Source organism: Dermochelys coriacea, chromosome 6, assembly GCF_009764565.3.
Source record: "Dermochelys coriacea isolate rDerCor1 chromosome 6, rDerCor1.pri.v4, whole genome shotgun sequence".
Classification (NCBI taxonomy): Eukaryota; Metazoa; Chordata; order Testudines; family Dermochelyidae; genus Dermochelys; species Dermochelys coriacea.
Window position 1 is genome coordinate 5,661,182 of NC_050073.1, and position 19,101 is coordinate 5,680,282.

General features: G+C 42.8%; 1 protein-coding gene across 12 annotated transcripts in view; it reads right to left on the reverse strand.

The window, feature by feature from the left end:
- Positions 1 to 19,101, reverse strand: part of LOC119856486 (E3 ubiquitin-protein ligase rnf213-alpha-like) — a 183,252-nt gene that overhangs the window by 97,159 nt on the left and 66,992 nt on the right. For all 12 annotated transcript variants that reach the window (XR_006282264.1, XM_038404008.2, XM_043517196.1 and 9 more), the window contains 8 exons: positions 16,773 to 16,968; positions 13,424 to 13,546; positions 13,244 to 13,342; positions 7,752 to 7,880; positions 6,596 to 6,800; positions 5,509 to 5,688; positions 4,771 to 4,902; positions 999 to 1,582 (listed from right to left, as the gene is read on the reverse strand). Coding sequence is in view for 11 of the 12 variants with exons in the window: in XM_038404008.2 (XP_038259936.1) it covers positions 999 to 1,582; positions 4,771 to 4,902; positions 5,509 to 5,688; positions 6,596 to 6,800; positions 7,752 to 7,880; positions 13,244 to 13,342; positions 13,424 to 13,546; positions 16,773 to 16,968 (1,648 nt within the window). In the remaining variant the exon portion in view is untranslated. The remainder of the gene's footprint in view (positions 1 to 998; positions 1,583 to 4,770; positions 4,903 to 5,508; positions 5,689 to 6,595; positions 6,801 to 7,751; positions 7,881 to 13,243; positions 13,343 to 13,423; positions 13,547 to 16,772; positions 16,969 to 19,101) is intronic.

Sequence of the window (19,101 nt, forward strand, 5' to 3'; positions counted from 1 at the left end):
ACCTTAGCTCTGTTCCCAAAAGCTGGCAACAGTTAATAATATAATCCTGTGGGAGTCTATAAAAATCTGCTCAGCCATTTACTATTGTGGATTTTTAGGACTGATCTACACACAAACATGCATTGGTTTAACTAAATCAGGTTCTTAGAACTCATTTAGTTATTTTGGTGGAAATCTGTTTGTTGGACACTCTCATTTTGGAATAAAAGTGGTTAAAGTTGAGTTAACTAAAGTCACTTTCAACTTGGCCTACTCGTATCCAAGAAAAGAACTGTCCACTGAATTGGTTCTAACTCACACCCTTTTGGTCTCTAAGGTGCCACAAGTCCTCCTTTTCTTTTTGCGGATACAGACTAACACAGCTGCTACTCTGAAATTTGTTATTAATGTGACTAAATTTATTGCAAAAATGCCTTAGGCACCGAACCCCAAAGAGGGTTCTCAGCTGTGAATCCCTGAAAGAGATAGGTGCCTCCATGCAGCCCTGATTTAGGCACCTATGTCTGAAAGAGGGGCAGAGCCTGCACATACCCCTTGTTGTAAGCATCTCCCACTGGCTAGCTTAGGTTGCTCCCCATTCGTAGGCACTTATCTCTCTCCACTCATTGTACAAGGAGCCTGGGCCCTAAGCCAAGCTATGTGGATTGCAGTGTTGTTTTCTTGTCACCTAAAAGTTCAGTAGCTTTGTGAATCTAAGACTGAAAGTCTGTGCAGCACCTAGCGCAACGGTGCCCTGATCTCTGTCACTGAGTCTGTGCAGCATCCAGCCTGACAGGCCCTGATCTCAGGTTACTGCTTCTAGTAGCTACATAATATAAAACATTTTAAAAAATTCATCTTGCTTATGCCATTTTTACATCACTGGAACTCCAGTGTTTTCCATGGAGTCACTCCAGGCTTTCACCTGAGTAAATGAGATCACAATGAGTAGATGCATAAAATGAGACTGCATTTGTCTAACTAATTGCTCTAATGATATTTATGAGAGTCCTACGTACGTATTTGGTCAGGTCATCAAGGAGCTGGAAATCTCCACCGAGTCCCAGTATCCTTCGTAGCTCATCTATCATTTTGGCTGTCTTCACCACCGTGGAGAGTTTCAAGTAGTAATTAATCTTAACCACCGCAGCCTCAGCCCACTCAGACTTGCTGCCAGATCCTCCCTCGCTCTTCTCCATGATTTTAAATTCCTTTCTGAGCACCTGTTCATCTATTAGCAGCTTTCCAAACTGTCTCTCAATGTCACCAAGGCTGATGGAAAAATCTTTAAGGGCCAGATAGGTGTTTTGAAACTCGATCATGGCCGGGATATAAATGTTTTCCTGCACTTCATCCAGGGAAAGAAGGGCTTTGTCTGGGAATTCATTCTTGGCAAGTTCCGCTTTCAGCTTCCACAGTTTCCGGAAGAACTCGCTTTCCTGGAGGGTATGAACTTTTCTAACCATGTTGTTGTGTTTAGCGAGTGGGTGCGACTGCAGACCTTCACTTTTCTCCTGTCCACTTATGGAGTATTTCTTCACCAGCATCTGATCCTTAATGCTCTGTTTAAATGCAACACTTTGCTCCATGGCACCTATGTCAACTAAACAGTGTGGGGACAGAGATTTATTAACATGTAATTAATAGATTCCAAGGCCAGAAAGAATCACTGTGATTATCTAGTCTGACCATCTGTGTAACACAGGCCAAAGACTTCCCCAAAATAACCCTGTGTGAACTAGAGCAGATCTTGTAGAAAAACATTTCATAGAACCATAGAAGATTAGAGTTGGGAGGGACCTCAGGAGGTCATCTAGTCCAACCCCCTGCTCAAAGCAGGACCAATCCCCAACTAAATCATCCCAGTCAGGGCTTTGTCAAGCCTGACCTTAAAAACCTCTAAGGATGGAGATTCCATCACCTCCCTAGGTAACCCATTCCAGTGCTTTACCACCCTCCTAGTGAAATACTGTTTCCTAATATCCTAAACCTCCCCCACTACAACTTGAGACCATTACTCCTTGTTCTGTCATCTGCTACCACTGAGAACAGTCAAGATCCATCCTCTTTGGAACCCCCTTTCAGGTAGCTGAAGGCTGCTATCAAATCCCCCCACTCTTGTCTTCTGCAGACTAAATAACCCCAGTTCCCTCAGCCTCTCCTCATAAGTCATGTGCTCCAGCCCCCTAATCATTTTTGTTGACCTCTGCTGGACTCTTTCCAAAACTGGACACAGTACTCCAGATGAGGCCTCACCAATGCCAAATAGAGGGGAATGATCACATCCCTGATCTGCTGGCAATGCTCCTACTTATACAGCCCAAAATGCTGTTAGCCTTCTTGGCAAAAAGGGCACACTGTTGACTCATATACAGCTTCTTGTCCACTGACACCCCTTTAAATTTGCCCTTTAAATGGCCATGACAAATAAATTTTTATATGAACTTTCATAATTCTCATTGTCTTTTAATAAAATAATGACATGGTAATTTGGGATAGCAGCTAACTGTGTGTATAGCAGAGTCATAGCGGGTGGGACAGTAAACATTATGAATATAATTAAATAGAGAGAGCTACACCAAAAGAAGGTTACAGTTGCAAAGTATTCAAGTATTAGGAAATTCCCAGGGTCACAAAGAAGACCTTCTAAATGTAACCCGCATGTAACCACTGCTGTGACATCTGCCTGAGTCTGCAGAGAGCCTGTGACAATCATTCTGAAAGGAGGAACTTCCCCAAGTGTAACCGTTCCACAGAGGAAAATTCTCAATCTAGCCATAAAGCAGATTCACAGAGGCCAGAAAGGATTATTCCGATCTTCCAATCCAGCTTCCAGCATAACCCAGGCCAGAGACTCTTTCCCAGTAACTCCTGGCTGAGCTAGAGTGGAGCGTTGAGAAAGAGACACCTCATCTCCACTGACAGATTCCCAGTGATAGAGAATCCATCCTGTCCCTAGGGCAGCTATTCCAGTGGTGAATTCCCATTGCTGGTAAACATAAGCCCCTTATTCCCAGCCCAAATTTGTCTCCCTTCAGTTCCCAGCCAGCGGGTCTGGCTTTGTCTTTGACTGGAGGTTAAAGACCTCTCTGCTCCCAGCTATTCCTTTCTTTGTGTTGGTCCTTATAGACCAGGATCATGTCACCTCTTAACCTTCTTTTGGATAAGCTCAATAGGTTGAGCTTCCTCACTCTCTCACTGGGAGACATGTTTTCCAGATCTTGAATCATTCTTGTAGCTCTTTCCTGAAACCTTTCAGTTTGGCAACATCCTTTTGAAATTATGGACAACAGAACTGGACAAAGAATATCCAGTAATGGCCTCACCAGTGCCATATACAGAGGTAATATCATCTCCCTATTCTATATTCCCCTGCTCATACAACCCAGGACTGTATTTGCCCTCTTAGTCACTGAACTGCACTGGGAGTTCATATTCAGTTGATTTCCATCCGAACCCCCTTTCTAGTGTTGCTGCTTTCCAGGATGTAGTCCTCCCTGTGACATTGCACCCCATAATGCTTTATGGGAATATGCTTATGAATGTAAATATGACATAACTGGAATATGTTTTATGCTACATATGTTACATATCGCTGTAAAGGTTATGATCTACTGAATATATTCATCCTATTTGTATCCATGTGTCATTTTTGTACTCAACGTTATGAATATTGGCTGTGTACTTGCTTGATTTTAAGTAGCCTTAGCAAAGCATTTGGTCAGCTTCTTGAGAAATGAATGTGCAAGTTATGTGCCCAATGAAGAAACACTTAATGGACAATGGATCTTGGAAGGCTCCAATCCACATAAGAAGTCTACTTGAAGATGTTCAAGGTAGCATGTGAACCATGGTTGCTACCTGTAAGTTCTGAGTCATGCATGGACATGTGACTTGCCCATGTGACTCCAAAACTCCATCTTGGAGCTGGGATTCTACACAGGGGCAGGAAGGGGTATCCACCCCCAAGAGAAAGTCTATTTAAACCCTGGGAGACCCCTCCATTTTGTCTTCAGCTGGCTCAGGAGATAGCCTCTCCACCCTCAAAGGATACTTGAAAGAAACTGGAACAAAGGACAGTAACCCACAGGGGGTGTAAGTGATTGCTGGACCCAGACTAGAAGGAGTCTAGTCTGTAAAAGGAAGCTTACTGGAACACCTCTGAGGGTGAGGTTTTATCTGTATTCAGTTTTCTTACGGTATTAGGCATAGACTTGCGTGTTCTATTTTATATTGCTTGGTAATTCACTTTGTTCTGTCTGTTACTACTTGGAACCACTTAAAATCCTACTTTCTGTATTTAATAAAATCACTTTTTACTTATTATTTAACCCACAGTATGCATTAATACCTTGTGGGGGAGGCAAACAGCTGTGCATATCTCTCTATCTGTGTTATAGAGGGCGAACAATTTATGAGTTTACCCTGTATAAACTTTATACAGGGTAAAACGGATTTATTTGGGGTTTGGACCCCATTAGGAGTTGGGCATCTGAGTGTCAGAGACAGGAACACTTTTTAAGCCGCCTTCAGTTAAGCCTGCAGCTGTTCGGGGACATGGTTCTGACTTGGATCTGGGTTGGCAACAGGCTAGCATGTCTGGCTCATACCAGGCAGGGCACTGAAGTCCCAAGCTGCCAGGGCAAAAAAGCAGGGGCAGAAGTAATCTCAACACATCAGTTGGCAGTTCCCAAGGGGTTTTCTGTGATCCAACCTGTCACACCCCGCATCCAGTAAGTGTGTAAGAAATTCCATTATTATGTACTGTAGGAGAACAGAACAGGATGGTACCTTTTATGATGTTCGTGATGCAGCTGCACAGATACAGAAATGCTCGTCTTTGCTCTGTCTGCTTTTTCAGCTGCTCAAACTCATTTCTTCTGACATCCAGCACTTCCTTTATATATCGAGAATAAGATGGCTCTGGAAAAGAGATACACAAGATTTTTGAGACAATCTCTATGATATGGGGAAGGTGCTCTGAATTTAACTGATGCAACAACAAATATCTGCCTGATTCTGCAGAGAGCCTCAGATAATAGCACTGAGAACTATTGGGTGGAGCTTATGTTGTGGAAAGAGAACTTTTGTCCTTCAACTTCTTACAAATCATACAAACATTTTGCAAGCAGCATGAAGTATTGGAATTCCTGATATAATCAGCATAAATAGCCAAAACTGAATATTGTAAATGTCTAGAATGTAATTGCATTTTTAAAATAAATGGTAAGGATGCTGCAAATATCTAGCTGCTACCAGGTGTTCATAAAAAAGGAGTGTTTTAACTTAAAAAATGTCAATCCATCACATTTAACATGGTGGTTTTCAATTCCCCCCCCCCTTATATTTTAAGACTCCACTTTTGAATATTTTATTTATTAACAACAATTGGTTTTATGATGTTCTATAGAAGTTGCAATAACATACAGTTTGCATTTATATTCATTTTTCTTTTCTCACTCTATTACCAAAAAAATTAATATGTTTAAGGCGCCTCTTAGGAATAAAAGTATGAAGCTGCAAACTCACCGATGAGAGTCAGCATCTCGGCAAATTCCTGTGTGTGTTGTAGAATAGCAGGTAGCATGTCGAATGGGATGTCTCCAGAAAATACACTACGACCCACAAAGGAGAACAACTCAGACACCTTTGAAAGCAGCAGTTGTGCGTCTTCGTTGATTTGATTTTGAACCTTGGGCTTCAATTTTTCTGCAAAATACAAAAACTATAGTGAGATCCTGGGAATGATTTCAGAAAATGCACTGGAGTTTTCTTCTTTATTTTAACAATAAACCCCAGAAAATGTTAACTGTTTCTCACTTCCTTGACTTCATTGGGACAACTCAGCTGCATTATGATAAGCCCTGGCATACTCCTAAGTAGAGCTGGGCAAATAATACATTTATCAGTTCACCGGTAATTCCAAAAAAATCAGGGGGAAAATCATTTTGAGTAGACCCGAAATTGAAATTTTTTGAAACTTTTGGTGAATCAAATAGTTGAAATAACTTTATTTCCTGACAAAACCATTTTGTTATGGGTTTGTCTGTTTTAATGGGTTTTTTTAATTTTATTTTTATAAAATTGAAGGTAATTTCCACATAAACAGGTTTCAGAGTAGCAGCCGTGTTAGTCTGTATTCGCAAAAAGAAAAGGAGTACTTGTGGCATCTTAGAGACTAACAAATTTATTTGAGCATAAGCTTTTGTGAGCTACAGCTCACTTCATCGGATGCATTTGAAACAACATAAACAGTTGTTTCAAACTCAAAAATTGAAACTTTTTTTCCAAAATGTCAAAAGAAAATATTTCAATTTTTTGTTTTGTTTTTCCCCCCCATCAAAACAGTTTGGTGAAATGGACACAAATTCATAAAATGTTGATGCTGAATCTATATTTTTTGCCAAAAAAAAAGGTTGTGTCTAAAAAATGTTACCCATTTTTAGTCTTAAATCTCTAAGGGCCAGATTTTCAAATGCTTTTAAGGCATCTACAGCTGGAGATAGATGACTAGTGGGATTTGGCACCCAGCCAACTCCTTTTCACTTAACTATGATCCCAATAAGTTGAACCCATTCTGAGATCACTGGAACAAAATGTCTATATAGAAACTCACGGACAGCTGAGATAATATCCAAGCCCATGGAGGAGTTGAGTAGCTGTATGAGAACGCTGGCTGTGTTCTTTTCAAACTGGTTAGCATTCGCTATCTGATTCAGTTCTTCAGTCCACATATTTTCAATGATAATAGATATGATTTGTACAAGAATTGGCTTTTTCGTCTTTGAAAATTTGTGAAGAATTTCTTTCAACATTGACTTCTATAAGAAAGAATATTTTCTAACTATATGGGTAGAGATATTTTACACACACACACAGATAGAGAGAGAGCTTAAAACCATCTCTCAACGTCTGCTGATGTTTTTGTACAGTGTATAAAGCACTACTCACGTCTGTAACATAACTACAGCTGAAGGAATAATGGATTTTTGGGTTTGGGGCTGAACTAAAACCCCTTTGTTTATTAAGTTTGTTGTTGAACTTAAAACTCAGAAAATGCCATTTTGGATCAAAGAGTTTCTGGTTGACTCAAAATTTAGTTATTTAAAGGCAGGGGTAACTCGTGGGAGGGGAGAGGTGGGTCACATGATGGCCTGCACATTGGCACAGCCCACGGTGGCCCCACACACACTTTTCCAGCGGTGCCCCCCCGCAGCGTTGCCACTGTTTAAAGGGTTTTGATTTGATTTAAGTCAACCGAATAGACATTGTTTTTGAGTTTTTCATTTTGATTTGGCTATTTTGGGATGTTTTGCACTTTTGTGGGGGGGTCCATGTGTATTTTTTTAATTGACCAACTTTGAGAATAAAATGCCATTTCAAAATGAAAAATTGCAATGTTTTGAAAAAGCAAAAATGTTCAATTTTTATGATTTTTTTCAGTTTTTCCCCCCAGAACTATTTGTTGAATTCGACCCAAATTTGTGAATAGTTTTGGAGCTCCAAAAAATGCATTTTGGGGGCAGAAAAACTATTTGCCCCTCCAAAAAATTGCTCCTTATAACACCTATTAATCATTTAGTAACACTCTATAATCTATTTGTAAGTGTTCCCCTCATATAAAGTGTGACCAATAGTATAATAAACATGCACAAAACCATCCAACATAGCAGAGGGGGAACAGAGCTCAGAATTTCCTGGCTTCTAGTCCCTCTCTTCAGTGAAGGTCAGGCAGGTGCTACACAGGAGGGAAGAGAGAGATTCTGCTATACCTTGCTTTTTGTCAGCCCTTTGATACTCTGAATGATGTGTTGTGAAAAGCAGTTTTCCAGTTCTGTATCTTGGAACTTGCTAATTTTAATGAAAACCAAGTAGTGATCAAACAGACACTTATGGTTCACCTAGAACAAGGAAATATTTGTTATGCAACCATCCTTTATACCCTCAGAAAAACCTTTCTTAAAGCACATGAAGAGTCAGAGAGGAACATAACAATGGTCTCACTGACCAATGGTACTCCTGGGGGAATTCTGTGCCAAAAAATTAAAAATTCTGCGAACAATATTTTAAAGTTCTGCAAATGTTATTTGTCAAAATAACACTACATAATCACACCAGATTCAATTATTTTGGTAATTTATTTCAAAATACCTGTCAGCAAATATGTCTGTAACAATACAGATACACAAAAGATTTCCCCCAGGAGCAGAGAGTTAAAGAAACCCCTATGACAACCCAAGTTACTGTTTCTCTGCCCCCTCCCCTGGCCAGAGCCCAGCCAGGGGGCCAGACACCCACAACTCCTCTCATGCAGAGCCCAGCTGTGGGGGGCCCCCTTGTCCAGATACCCACAGCCTCTCCCCCACCAAAAGCCCAGCCACCCACCCCCTGCCCCTCAAGACACAGGGATCCAGAGGTAGAAACAGCCTGATGCTGGGTCCCAGGCTTGTGTGGAGTTTGCTGCGCACCACCCTCTCCTTCCCTCAGGGCTCGCTGGGAACAGCAGCAGGAACCCTCTAGCTCCTTCCCTCTCCCCCCAGCAGTGTCTTTTATGTGCGAGCTGGGCTCTCCTAGGTCCAGAGGCCCCTAGTGGCAGTCAGCAGCCCATTTCTGTGGGGGAAAGGAAACTCTGTGCAAAAAACATTAATTTCTGCAAAATTCTGCATTGCGCAGTGGCGCAGAATTCCCCCAGGAGTACAATGGTTCAGCTAACCCAGGATACTGGGCTAGATGAACCATTGTACTCCTGGGGGAGTGGCCAATGCAGGTGCTTCAAAGGTAACAAACAGATCAGGGCAATTATCAAGTGATCCGTCCCCTGTCATCAGATCCTCAGATGGTGTAAATCAGTAGGTCCACACTGAAGTCACACCAACATATACCAGCTGAGGAGCTGCCTATATTTATTTCAGTGTGTAGGACTAGAGTAACATGGTGGTGTTTCAGTCCCTTCAATATTATGGGCCTGATTCTCTCCTTTCCTGGTGCTGTGGGACGTCATTCGCTCCAATGTCAAGTGGGGGTGAAATGACACCTGATCATGCCCCTGATGGTAGCAATTTACATTCCCTTTGCACAGGTATAAATGATGCACAGGTTGCAAATCCATGAGGAATCAGGTCATAGATTCCAAGGCCAGAAGGACCATTGTGATTATCTAGTCTGACGGCCTGTATAATACAGGCCAGAGAAGGGGAGGTTACTTACCTGTAACTGGAGATTCTTCAGGATGTGTGGTCCCTATCTGTATTCCACTGAGGGGTGCCCAGAGCCAGAGCTTTTCAAAGTACTAGTATCCGTCAGTCTGTGCATGTGCCCTTACATTGCCTTACACTGTAGTTTTGCCTGAGGCAATAAAGGGCGGGGTGGACTGACTGTGTCTTCAGTTCCTTCTTCACTGCAGATGTATCAGATCCACAGCAAAGGGGAAGGAAGGTGGGTTTGGAATACAGACAGGGACCACACATCTCAAAGAACCTCCAGTTACAGGCAAATAACCTCCCCTTCTTCTATAAGTAATTAACAAGCAGTACCTAGGTAGGCGGGGGTGTGAAGAAGACAATGGAATCGTTGAGGGAGAACAAACAAGGGCAGGAAGTTCAGAGACTTACAGAACTTTCAGAAACAAGAAAATTACTACTGAACACCATGGAAGATCCTGCCTACATGCAGTACCCAGACATGAGTGCTGGAGGGGGCTGGGGTTGGAGGTATTTTTGGTTGGAAACTGCCAAAATGGTAAAAAGTCTATGAAACTCTCAGAAACAAGAAACTATTACATAAACCATTAAAATTCCTGACTAACTAAAGAGTAAAAACCATTTTATTTGGAAAATGCATCACCAAGGATGAGAGGCCAGCAGAAGCTGTGACTGAGACCACGTGGCAATAAGAAGGAACTGAAGATGCAGTCAGTCTGCCCCATCCTTTATCACCTTGGGCAAAACCAACAAGCAATGTAAGGACACATGCATGGACTGACAGACACCACTACACTGAAAAACTCTGGGTGCATAGTGCACACGCATTGCCTTCAGTGAAATACAACAGGGACCCCCCATCACTGAAAGAACTTCCCTGATTTAATTCCTATTTGAACTAGAGCAGATATCTTAGAAAAAACATCCAAATTTGATTTTAAAATTGCCAGGGTTGGAGAATCACCACAACACTTGGTAAATTGTTCCAATGGTTTATTCCCCTCACTGATAACATTTTACACATTTCCAGTCTGAATTTGTCTAGCTTCAACTTCCAGCCATTGGATTATATTAGACCTTTCTCTGTTAGACTGAAGAGCCCATTATTTAATATTTGTTCCCCCCGTAGGTGCTTAGAGACTGTGATCAAGTCACCCCTTAACCTTCTCATCTAGTCCCTTACCATCTCGTGCTTATACAGCTGTAACCTCCTCCTCCTCTCTGGCCTGGACAAATCCCATCTTCTCCACTGAATCTGTTCAAAACCTGCCACAGGATCATTGTCCTGGCTCATCACTTTTCTCACATCACACCCCAACACTGTGGCATTTTCTCTGCTCCATCATATCAAGCACAAAATACTTGTCTTCACTTCCATGGACCTGCACTGCTGGTACTCACCCTACCTCTCATCTCTCTTCTTCTAAATATTTCCTTAAACACAACTGATGCTATGATGCCTAGAGCTGTGTGAATAATGGTTGTGGGTTTATTTTGGTTTGCTGACAATTCCAAAAAAAATCAGGAAAAATATCTGTTTTGGGTCAAACATTTCATTTTGATTTCAAGCATGTTTAAACTATTTAAAAAAAATCAAAGGAAATTTCTACATGAAAAGTCACAGTTCAAATCAAAAACTTGAAACGTTTCAGTTGATAAATGTCAAAACAAAAATTTTGTTTTTTTCTGTTTGGTTTTGTTTTGTTTTCAACCAACCAAAGCAATTGAGTGAAATCAACACAAATTTGCAATATTGTTTTGATGTCACCGAATTTGCTTTTTTCAGCAAAAAAATTTTGTCCAAAAATGTTCCCCAACTCTACTTTCAAGGACCTTCACAGCTGGTCCCTACTCTAAAAAAGAAAAGAAGTACTTGTGGCACCTTAGAGACAAATTTATTTGAGCATAAGCTTTTGTGAGCTACAGCTCACTTCATCGGATGCATTCGGTGGAAAATACAGTGGGGAGATTTATACACACACACAGAGAACATGAAACAATGGGTTTTATCATACACACTCAAGATGAGCTATTTCCAGCAGGAAGGGGGGGGGAGGAGGAAAACCTTTTATGGTGATAATCAAGATGGGCCATTTCCAGCAGTTAACAAGAACGTCTGAGGAACAGAGGGGGGTGGGTTCGGGGTGGGGAGAAATAACATGGGGAAATAGTTTTACTTTGTGTAATGACCAATCCACTCCCAGTCTCTATTCAAGCCTAAATTAATTGTATCCAGTTTGCAAATTAATTCCAATTCAGCAGTCTCTCATTGGAGTCTGTTTCTGAAGTTTTTTTGTTGAAGGATAGCCACTCTCAGGTCTGTAATCAAGTGACGGGAGAGATTGAAGAGTTCTCCAACTGGTTTTTGAATGTTATAATTCTTGACGTCTGATTTGTGTCCATTTATTCTTTTACGTGGAGACTGTCCAGTTTGACCAATGTACATGTCAGAGGGGCATTGCTGGCACATGATGGCATATATCACATTGGTAGATGAGCCTCTAATAGCATGGCTAATGTGATTAGGACCTGGACACTACGGTGCTAATAAGCGATGGTCACATAAACATGACCCTATATCGGAAACCTACTGACCGCTATTCCTACCTACATGCCTCTAGCTTTCATCCAGATCACACCACACGATCCATTGTCTACAGCCAAGCTCTACGATATAACTGCATTTGCTCCAACCCCTCAGACAGAGACAAACACCTACAAGATCTCTATCATGCATTCCTACAACTACAATACCCACCTGCTGAAGTGAAGAAACAGATTGACAGAGCCAGAAGAGTACCAGAAGTCACCTACTACAGGACAGGCCCAACAAAGAAAATAACAGAACGCCACTAGCCATCACCTTCAGCCCCCAACTAAAACCTCTCCAACGCATCATCAAGGATCTACAACCTATCCTGGACGACCCATCACTCTCACAGATCTTGGGAGATAGGCCAGTCCTTGCTTACAGACAGCCCCCCAACCTGAAGCAAATACTCACCAGCAACCACACACCACACCACACAACAGAACCACTTACCCAGGAACCTATCTTTGCAACAAAGCCCGTTGCCAACTCTGTCCACATATCTATTCAGCGGACACCATCATAGGGCCTAATCACATCAGCCACACTATCAGAGACTTGTTCACTTGCGCATCTACCAATGTGATATATGCCATCATGTGCCAGCAATGCCCCTCTGACATGTACATTGGTCAAACTGGACAGTCTCTACATAAAAGAATAAATGGACACAAATCAGACGTCAAGAATTATAACATTCAAAAACCAGTTGGAGAACACTTCAATCTCTCTGGTCACTCGATTACAGACCTGAGAGTGGCTATCCTTCAACAAAAAAACTTCAGAAACAGACTCCAATGAGAGACTGCTGAATTGGAATTAATTTACAAACTGGATACAATTAACTTAGGCTTGAATAGAGACTGGGAGTGGATGGGTCATTACATAAAGTAAAACTATTTCCCCGTGTTATTTCGCCCCCCCCCCCACTGTTCCTCAGACATTCTTGTTAACTGCTGGAAATGGCCCACCTTGATTATCACCATAAAAGGTTTTCCTCCTTCCCCCCCCCCGACCCTTTCTGCTGGTAATAGCTCATCTTAAGTGATCACTCTTCTTACAGTGTGTATGATAAAACCCATTGTTTCATGTTCTCTGTGTGTGTATATAAATCTCCCCACTGTATTTTCCACCGAATGCATCCAATGAAGTGAGCTGTAGCTCATGAAAGCTTATGCTCAAATAAATTTGTTAGTCTCTAAGGTGCCACAAGTACTCCTTTTCTTTTTGCGAATACAGACTAACACAGCTGCTACTCTGAAACCGGTCCCTACTCTGTCGCTCATACTCCACCTCCCTCTAAATCTCTCCTTAAAAACAACAGATGCTGTGATGGTCCCCCATGGTATGCTGCTACTGTTGCTTATTCTTCCAATAATAATCATCCCACTGCTGTCTTCCCCATCTGTCTGTACCTCCATTTAAGTTCTGTGAGGGAAAGACCATCTTTCTGATTTTCAATTAGTCAACTCACCCTTTCTATCCAGTCCGCAAACAAAGATTTAATAAGTTTTTGCCAGTCACAGGTCCACTCATCACAGAACAGCCCAGCGGAAATGAGCTGCTGCCATTTCTAGGAACAGAATAAACCTATCAGTTGACTATTTTTAATAGGAATGAAAAAATCAGTCTCACTGGGATTTTTTGGACTTACGTCAATATAATCAAAAAAGACTTTTTTCTGATCAGACAATTTGAGGAATAACTCCTTGATCCATGATTCTGCTACATTCAGAAATTCCTTGAGCCCCTGGGTCTGGTTAAGGTCCTGGAAATCCTTGAAGATAAAAAAAGAAGCAAGTTACAGAAGTGGTAAACTCATCTTTTCATCTCCTTTATAGACATTAAATCAAACACTTGAAAAGAAAGTCACCAATTTCAAGACTGCATTTCAAGACTTGGTACTATTCAGAAGCCTAAATATCAGGTCACTGGAAAATTCAGTTGTGCAGAACTCATCATCAGATGGCTGGAGAAATGACAGATTTAAGTAGTTCTCGGAGCTACAAGAGAAAATAACTGAAACCAAGGGCCTGTCTACATTGGGAAGCTACTGCGCTGAAACTTTCTTGCTCAAGGGTGTGAAAACTCACCACCACCACCCCCAAGCGCAACAAGTTTCAGTGCTGTAAAGCACCAGTGTAGACAGGATCCGAGTGCTGGGAGCGCAAAGTGGTTTATCTAGAGCGCTGGGAGAGTTGTCTTCCCAGTGGTCGCACACGACCACACTGTCCCTTTAAGCACTGCCACGGCAGTGCTTTAAACTGCTAAGCGTAGACTTAGCTCAAGAGACAAATTGGGCCAAATTGAAGTGATTCAGTGAGCAAACACTTTTTTTAGGGTTGCCATCTTGCACTTCATAATCTAAACTTAATTAAAAATAAAGTAATTCTTCTAAGGCCTTAAGGGTGCTAATAAACCCTCCAAATTGTGAACAAAGTGTGATTCATAGTTTAATAGATTTAAAAGTCAGAAGGGACCATCGTCACGACCTGGTCTGATCTCCTGTAAAAAATCCAATCTTGATTTAAAAGCTGCTAGTGACAGGGAAAATATTTCAGTGGGGTGTTAACTCTGAATTATAGAATATCAGGGTTGAAAGAGACCTCAGGAGGTCATCTAGTCCAACCCCCTGCTCAAAGTAGGACCAATCTCCAATTTTTGCCCCAGATCCCTAAATGGCCCCTCAAGGATTGAATTCATAACCCTGGGTTTAGCAGGCCAATGCTCAAACCACTGAGCTATCCCTCCCCATTGTAATTGAAGCCTAATTATAATTGTAAGGACCACATTGTTAGCTATTTTACTGCTGATCAAAACATCCAAGAGATGAGGTCACATTGTGAAGCTTCTCCACTCTCTACTCAGCAGCACTTTCTTGCGCCCTTCCAGAGCATCTACACTTAAATCTCTCGCATAATGACAGGTTTCAGAGTAGCAGCCGTGTTAGTCTGTATTCGCAAAAAGAAAAGGAGTACTTGTGGCACCTTAGAGACTAACAAATTTGTTAGTCTCTAAGGTGCCACAAGTACTCCTTTTCTTTTTACTTAAATCTCTGAAAGCCAAGAAGTTCAGAATTAATGTAACACAAACTTAAACCTCTAAAAACCAGGAAATACAGTGTTAACGTCCAGGCCTCCCCCACAAAACAACCTTAAATCTTTGAGCAATGTATGCCCCAACACCCCCAACAACACACACATCAGCGCTCTGCCCTGACAGATGCAACAGAAAGTGTGAGCACTGTAGGACACAGTCTAACACATAGGCACCGACTCGGTGGGTGCTCTGGGGCTCGAGTACCCATGGAAAAAAAATTGTGGGTGCTCCGTACCCACTGGCAGCCAGCTCCTCCTGCCCCCCAGTACCTCCCATCTGCTGGTGGCCTCACCGATCAACTCCTCCCCCTCCCCGCAACGCCTCCCGCCTACCATGATAAGCTGTTCAGCGGCATGCAAGAGGCACTGGGGGAAGGAAGCAGAGCGGGGGCGGGAAGATGTGGGGCAGGGTGGAAAGAGGCAGGGCAGGGGTGGTGGTTTGGGAGAGGGGTGGAGTGGGGGTGGGGCCTAGGGTGGAGCGGGAGCTGAGGCCCCCCCCTCCGGGAACTCAGAAACTCAGCGCCTCTGGTCTAACACGTTCTCTTTTCTAGAGCAAAATTCAGATTTCAGTCAGGCGTAGCAAACAGGAGCTACCTACCCCTGGCCTACACCCCAACACTGAGCCTGCTCCACACAAACCACCCCTGACAGGCAAACGGTTCCCTCCCCTTCACCCATGCACGGAGAATTCCTTCTGAGACGTTGCTTTCACTTGCCCCTCACTGTGCCTCAGAGACCACAGCATGTGTGCGACCAGATTACTGACCACCCCCACCGCTACTGACACAGGCTAATGACCTCAGCCCTCATCCTGGATCCCTCAAGTTACACATACACTGGAATTAATTTGGAATTAATTTGCAAACTGGATACAATTAACTTAAGCTTGAATAGAGACTGGGAATGGATGAGTCATTATACAAAGTAAAACTATTTCCCCATGTTATTTCTCCCCCCACCCCACCCCCCACTGTTCCTCAGATGTTCCAGCAGATGTTAACTGCTGGAAATGGCCTACCTTGCTTGTCACCATGAAAGGTTTTCCTCCTTCCCCCCCTCGCTGCTGGTGATGGCTCATCTTAAGAGATCACTCTCCTTATAGTGTGTCTGATAAAACCCATTGTTTCATGTTCTCTGTGTGTGTATATAAATCTCCCCACTGTATTTTCCACCAAATGCATCCAATGAAGTGAGCTGTAGCTCACGAAAGCTTATGCTCAAATAAATTTGTTAGTCTCTAAGGTGCCACAAGTACTCCTTTTCTTTTTGCGAATACAGACTAACACGGCTGCTACTCTGAAACATGCACTGTGCCTCAGATCACAGTCACAGCCCTTCCAAGCTGCTCCAATGAATCTCTCCACCACTCAGTACAGCTGCACTTAGCACAATGACCACAACTGTGTTAAATGGTGGCGGGATTAGCTGGCATAGGCTGGCAGAGCTGGTTGATCAATAGGTGGTATAAATTGGCAACAGCTCCACTGGAGTCAATGATACCACAGCTGGTATGAATCATCCAAAGCTCCATTGAAATCAACGGAGCTGTGGCAACCAGAGGAGGACCTGGCCCACTCAGTGCACACTAGGAAATTGTATAACAAGATTCCACCATTGCTACCACTGGTTCACCAGTGGGAGCCCTGGTGTTGACAAGGCTCCGGAGGTTTCTGGCATGTTTGCCATGCTTCCAATTAGTCTGCTCTGAGCAGTTTTATTTGAGAAGGTTTATGCGGGTTCTCTGCCAGATCACATATGGCACCTCGGTGACAATTCATTGTTTTACTAATGGACATTTTTGGCTCAGCAAAGTTCATGGCTGCTAACAAGGGTATGAGCATCCTGAAAGAAACCTTGGAACATTTAGGAAAATTCCTCATCAATAGCTTAAAATGCTCATTTTACCCGTTTGGTTTGCAGTAAATCTTCTGTTCCAGAGAACAATTCAAAAATCTGCAGTGACATCATCACGGAGTTGAATGGTATTTTCTTTGGGTGTTTCAAAAACTTTGTGACCAAAGTGAATGTTAAATTAAGGCACTGCAGAACATCCTCCAACTCCTTTGGCTGCAGAGCATCCTCTGCATTTCCTGTCTGACGTCTGTGGATACAGCAAAGGAAATAGCATTGAAAACTCAGCTCTTCAATAATTTATGGCAGGGTTTATCTTCAAATCAATAACTCTGGAGTGGGTACATATATACCAAGTGTAGCAATGGGCATAAATCAGCTCTGTATGCAGAATACACATATGACACCATCCAATAATTATAGGATTGGAAAAGAATTTCCAAGTTACAGAAGTGGCAAACTCATCTTTTCATCTCCTTTATAGACATTAAATCAAACACTTGAAAAGAAAGTCACCAATTTCAAGACTGCATTTCAAGACTTGGTACTATTCAGAAGCCTAAATATCAGGTCACTGGAAAATTCAGTTGTGCAGAACTCATCATCAGATGGCTGGAGAAATGACAGATTTAAGTAGTTCTCGGAGCTACAAGAGAAAATAACTGAAACCAAGGGCCTGTCTACATTGGGAAGCTACTGCGCTGAAACTTTCTTGCTCAAGGGTGTGAAAACTCACCACCACCACCCCCAAGCGCAACAAGTTTCAGTGCTGTAAAGCACCAGTGTAGACAGGATCTGAGTGCTGGGAGCGCAAAGCGGTTTATCTAGAGCGCTGGGAGAGTTGTCTTCCCAGTGGTAGCACATGACCACACTGTCCCTTTAAGCACTGCCACGGCAGTGCTTTAAACTGCTAAGCGTAGACTTAGCTCAAGAGACAAATTGGGCCAAATTGAAGTGATTCAGTGAGCAAACACTTTTTTTAGGGTTGCCATCTTGCACTTCAGAATCTAAACTTAATTAAAAATAAAGTAATTCTTCTAAGGCCTTAAGGGTGCTAATAAACCCTCCAAATTGTGAACAAAGTGTGATTCATAGTTTAATAGATTTAAAAGTCAGAAGGGACCATCGTCACGACCTGGTCTGATCTCCTGTAAAAAATCCAATCTTGATTTAAAAGCTGCTAGTGACAGGGAAAATATTTCAGTGGGGTGTTAACTCTGAATTATAGAATATCAGGGTTGAAAGAGACCTCAGGAGGTCATCTAGTCCAACCCCCTGCTCAAAGTAGGACCAATCCCCAATTTTTGCCCCAGATCCCTAAATGGCCCCCTCAAGGATTGAATTCACAACCCTGGGTTTAGCAGGCCAATGCTCAAACCACTGAGCTATCCCTCCCCATTGTAATTGAAGCCTAATTATAATTGTAAGGACCACATTGTTAGCTATTTTACTGCTGATCAAAACATCCAAGAGATGAGGTCACATTGTGAAGCTTCTCCACTCTCTACTGAGCAGCACTTTCTTGCGCCCTTCCAGAGCATCTACACTTAAATCTCTGAAAGCCAGGAAGTTCAGAATTTCACCAAGGATTAGCAATAGCTACATTGTATTGTAAATTACTGTTTTTAAAACAGGAAACAGGAAAAGCCACTTTTTTAATTCTTGTCAAAAGTGCCACTGAAAGCAATTTAGGTCTGGGGTCTGTAACACTGCACCCTAATTAAAACTCTTATTTAACTAAGATTATCATGGTAAAATCTTGTGTGTCCTGTTTACAGCCTTGTTGCCTGTGTTCAATCCAGGTGAGAATGTGTTCGGTCACTTGGCAGTTACCCACTCAGTAGGTCACCTTGAAGACAATGTCTATAATAAACGCAGCAATGTATCTCCTCTGGTAGTTTATCACCCAAACAGAAAAATTCCACCGATGGCCTGTTGCTCCGAAGAGGGTATCAGCACATTGGCAGATAAAATATATTTGAGGTGGACACACCACGGTGTGGTCAGAAAGAAGGTACCATAAAATCTGTTGTCATCATCGTCGGTAGCCTGCCAGGCTAACCAAGCCATCATAGGTGTCGACTCCATGGGTCGGAACACCCATGGGGAAAAATTAGTGGATGCTCTGCACCCACTGGCAGAAACCCTCAACCCCTGTCCCACCCCCTCCTCCCCTTAGCGTACCACGTCCCCACTCCTCTGCCTACCTCCCAGCGCTTCCCCCCTGGCCGCTATCAAACAGCTGTTTGGCAGCGTTAGCATGCTCCGGGAGGGAGGGGGAGGAGTGGGAACATGGTGCGCTCAGGGGAGGAGGTGAAGAAGAGGTAGGGCCAGGGGCAGGGCCTCATGGAAGGAGGAGAGTGGGGGTGGGGCCAGGGGCAGA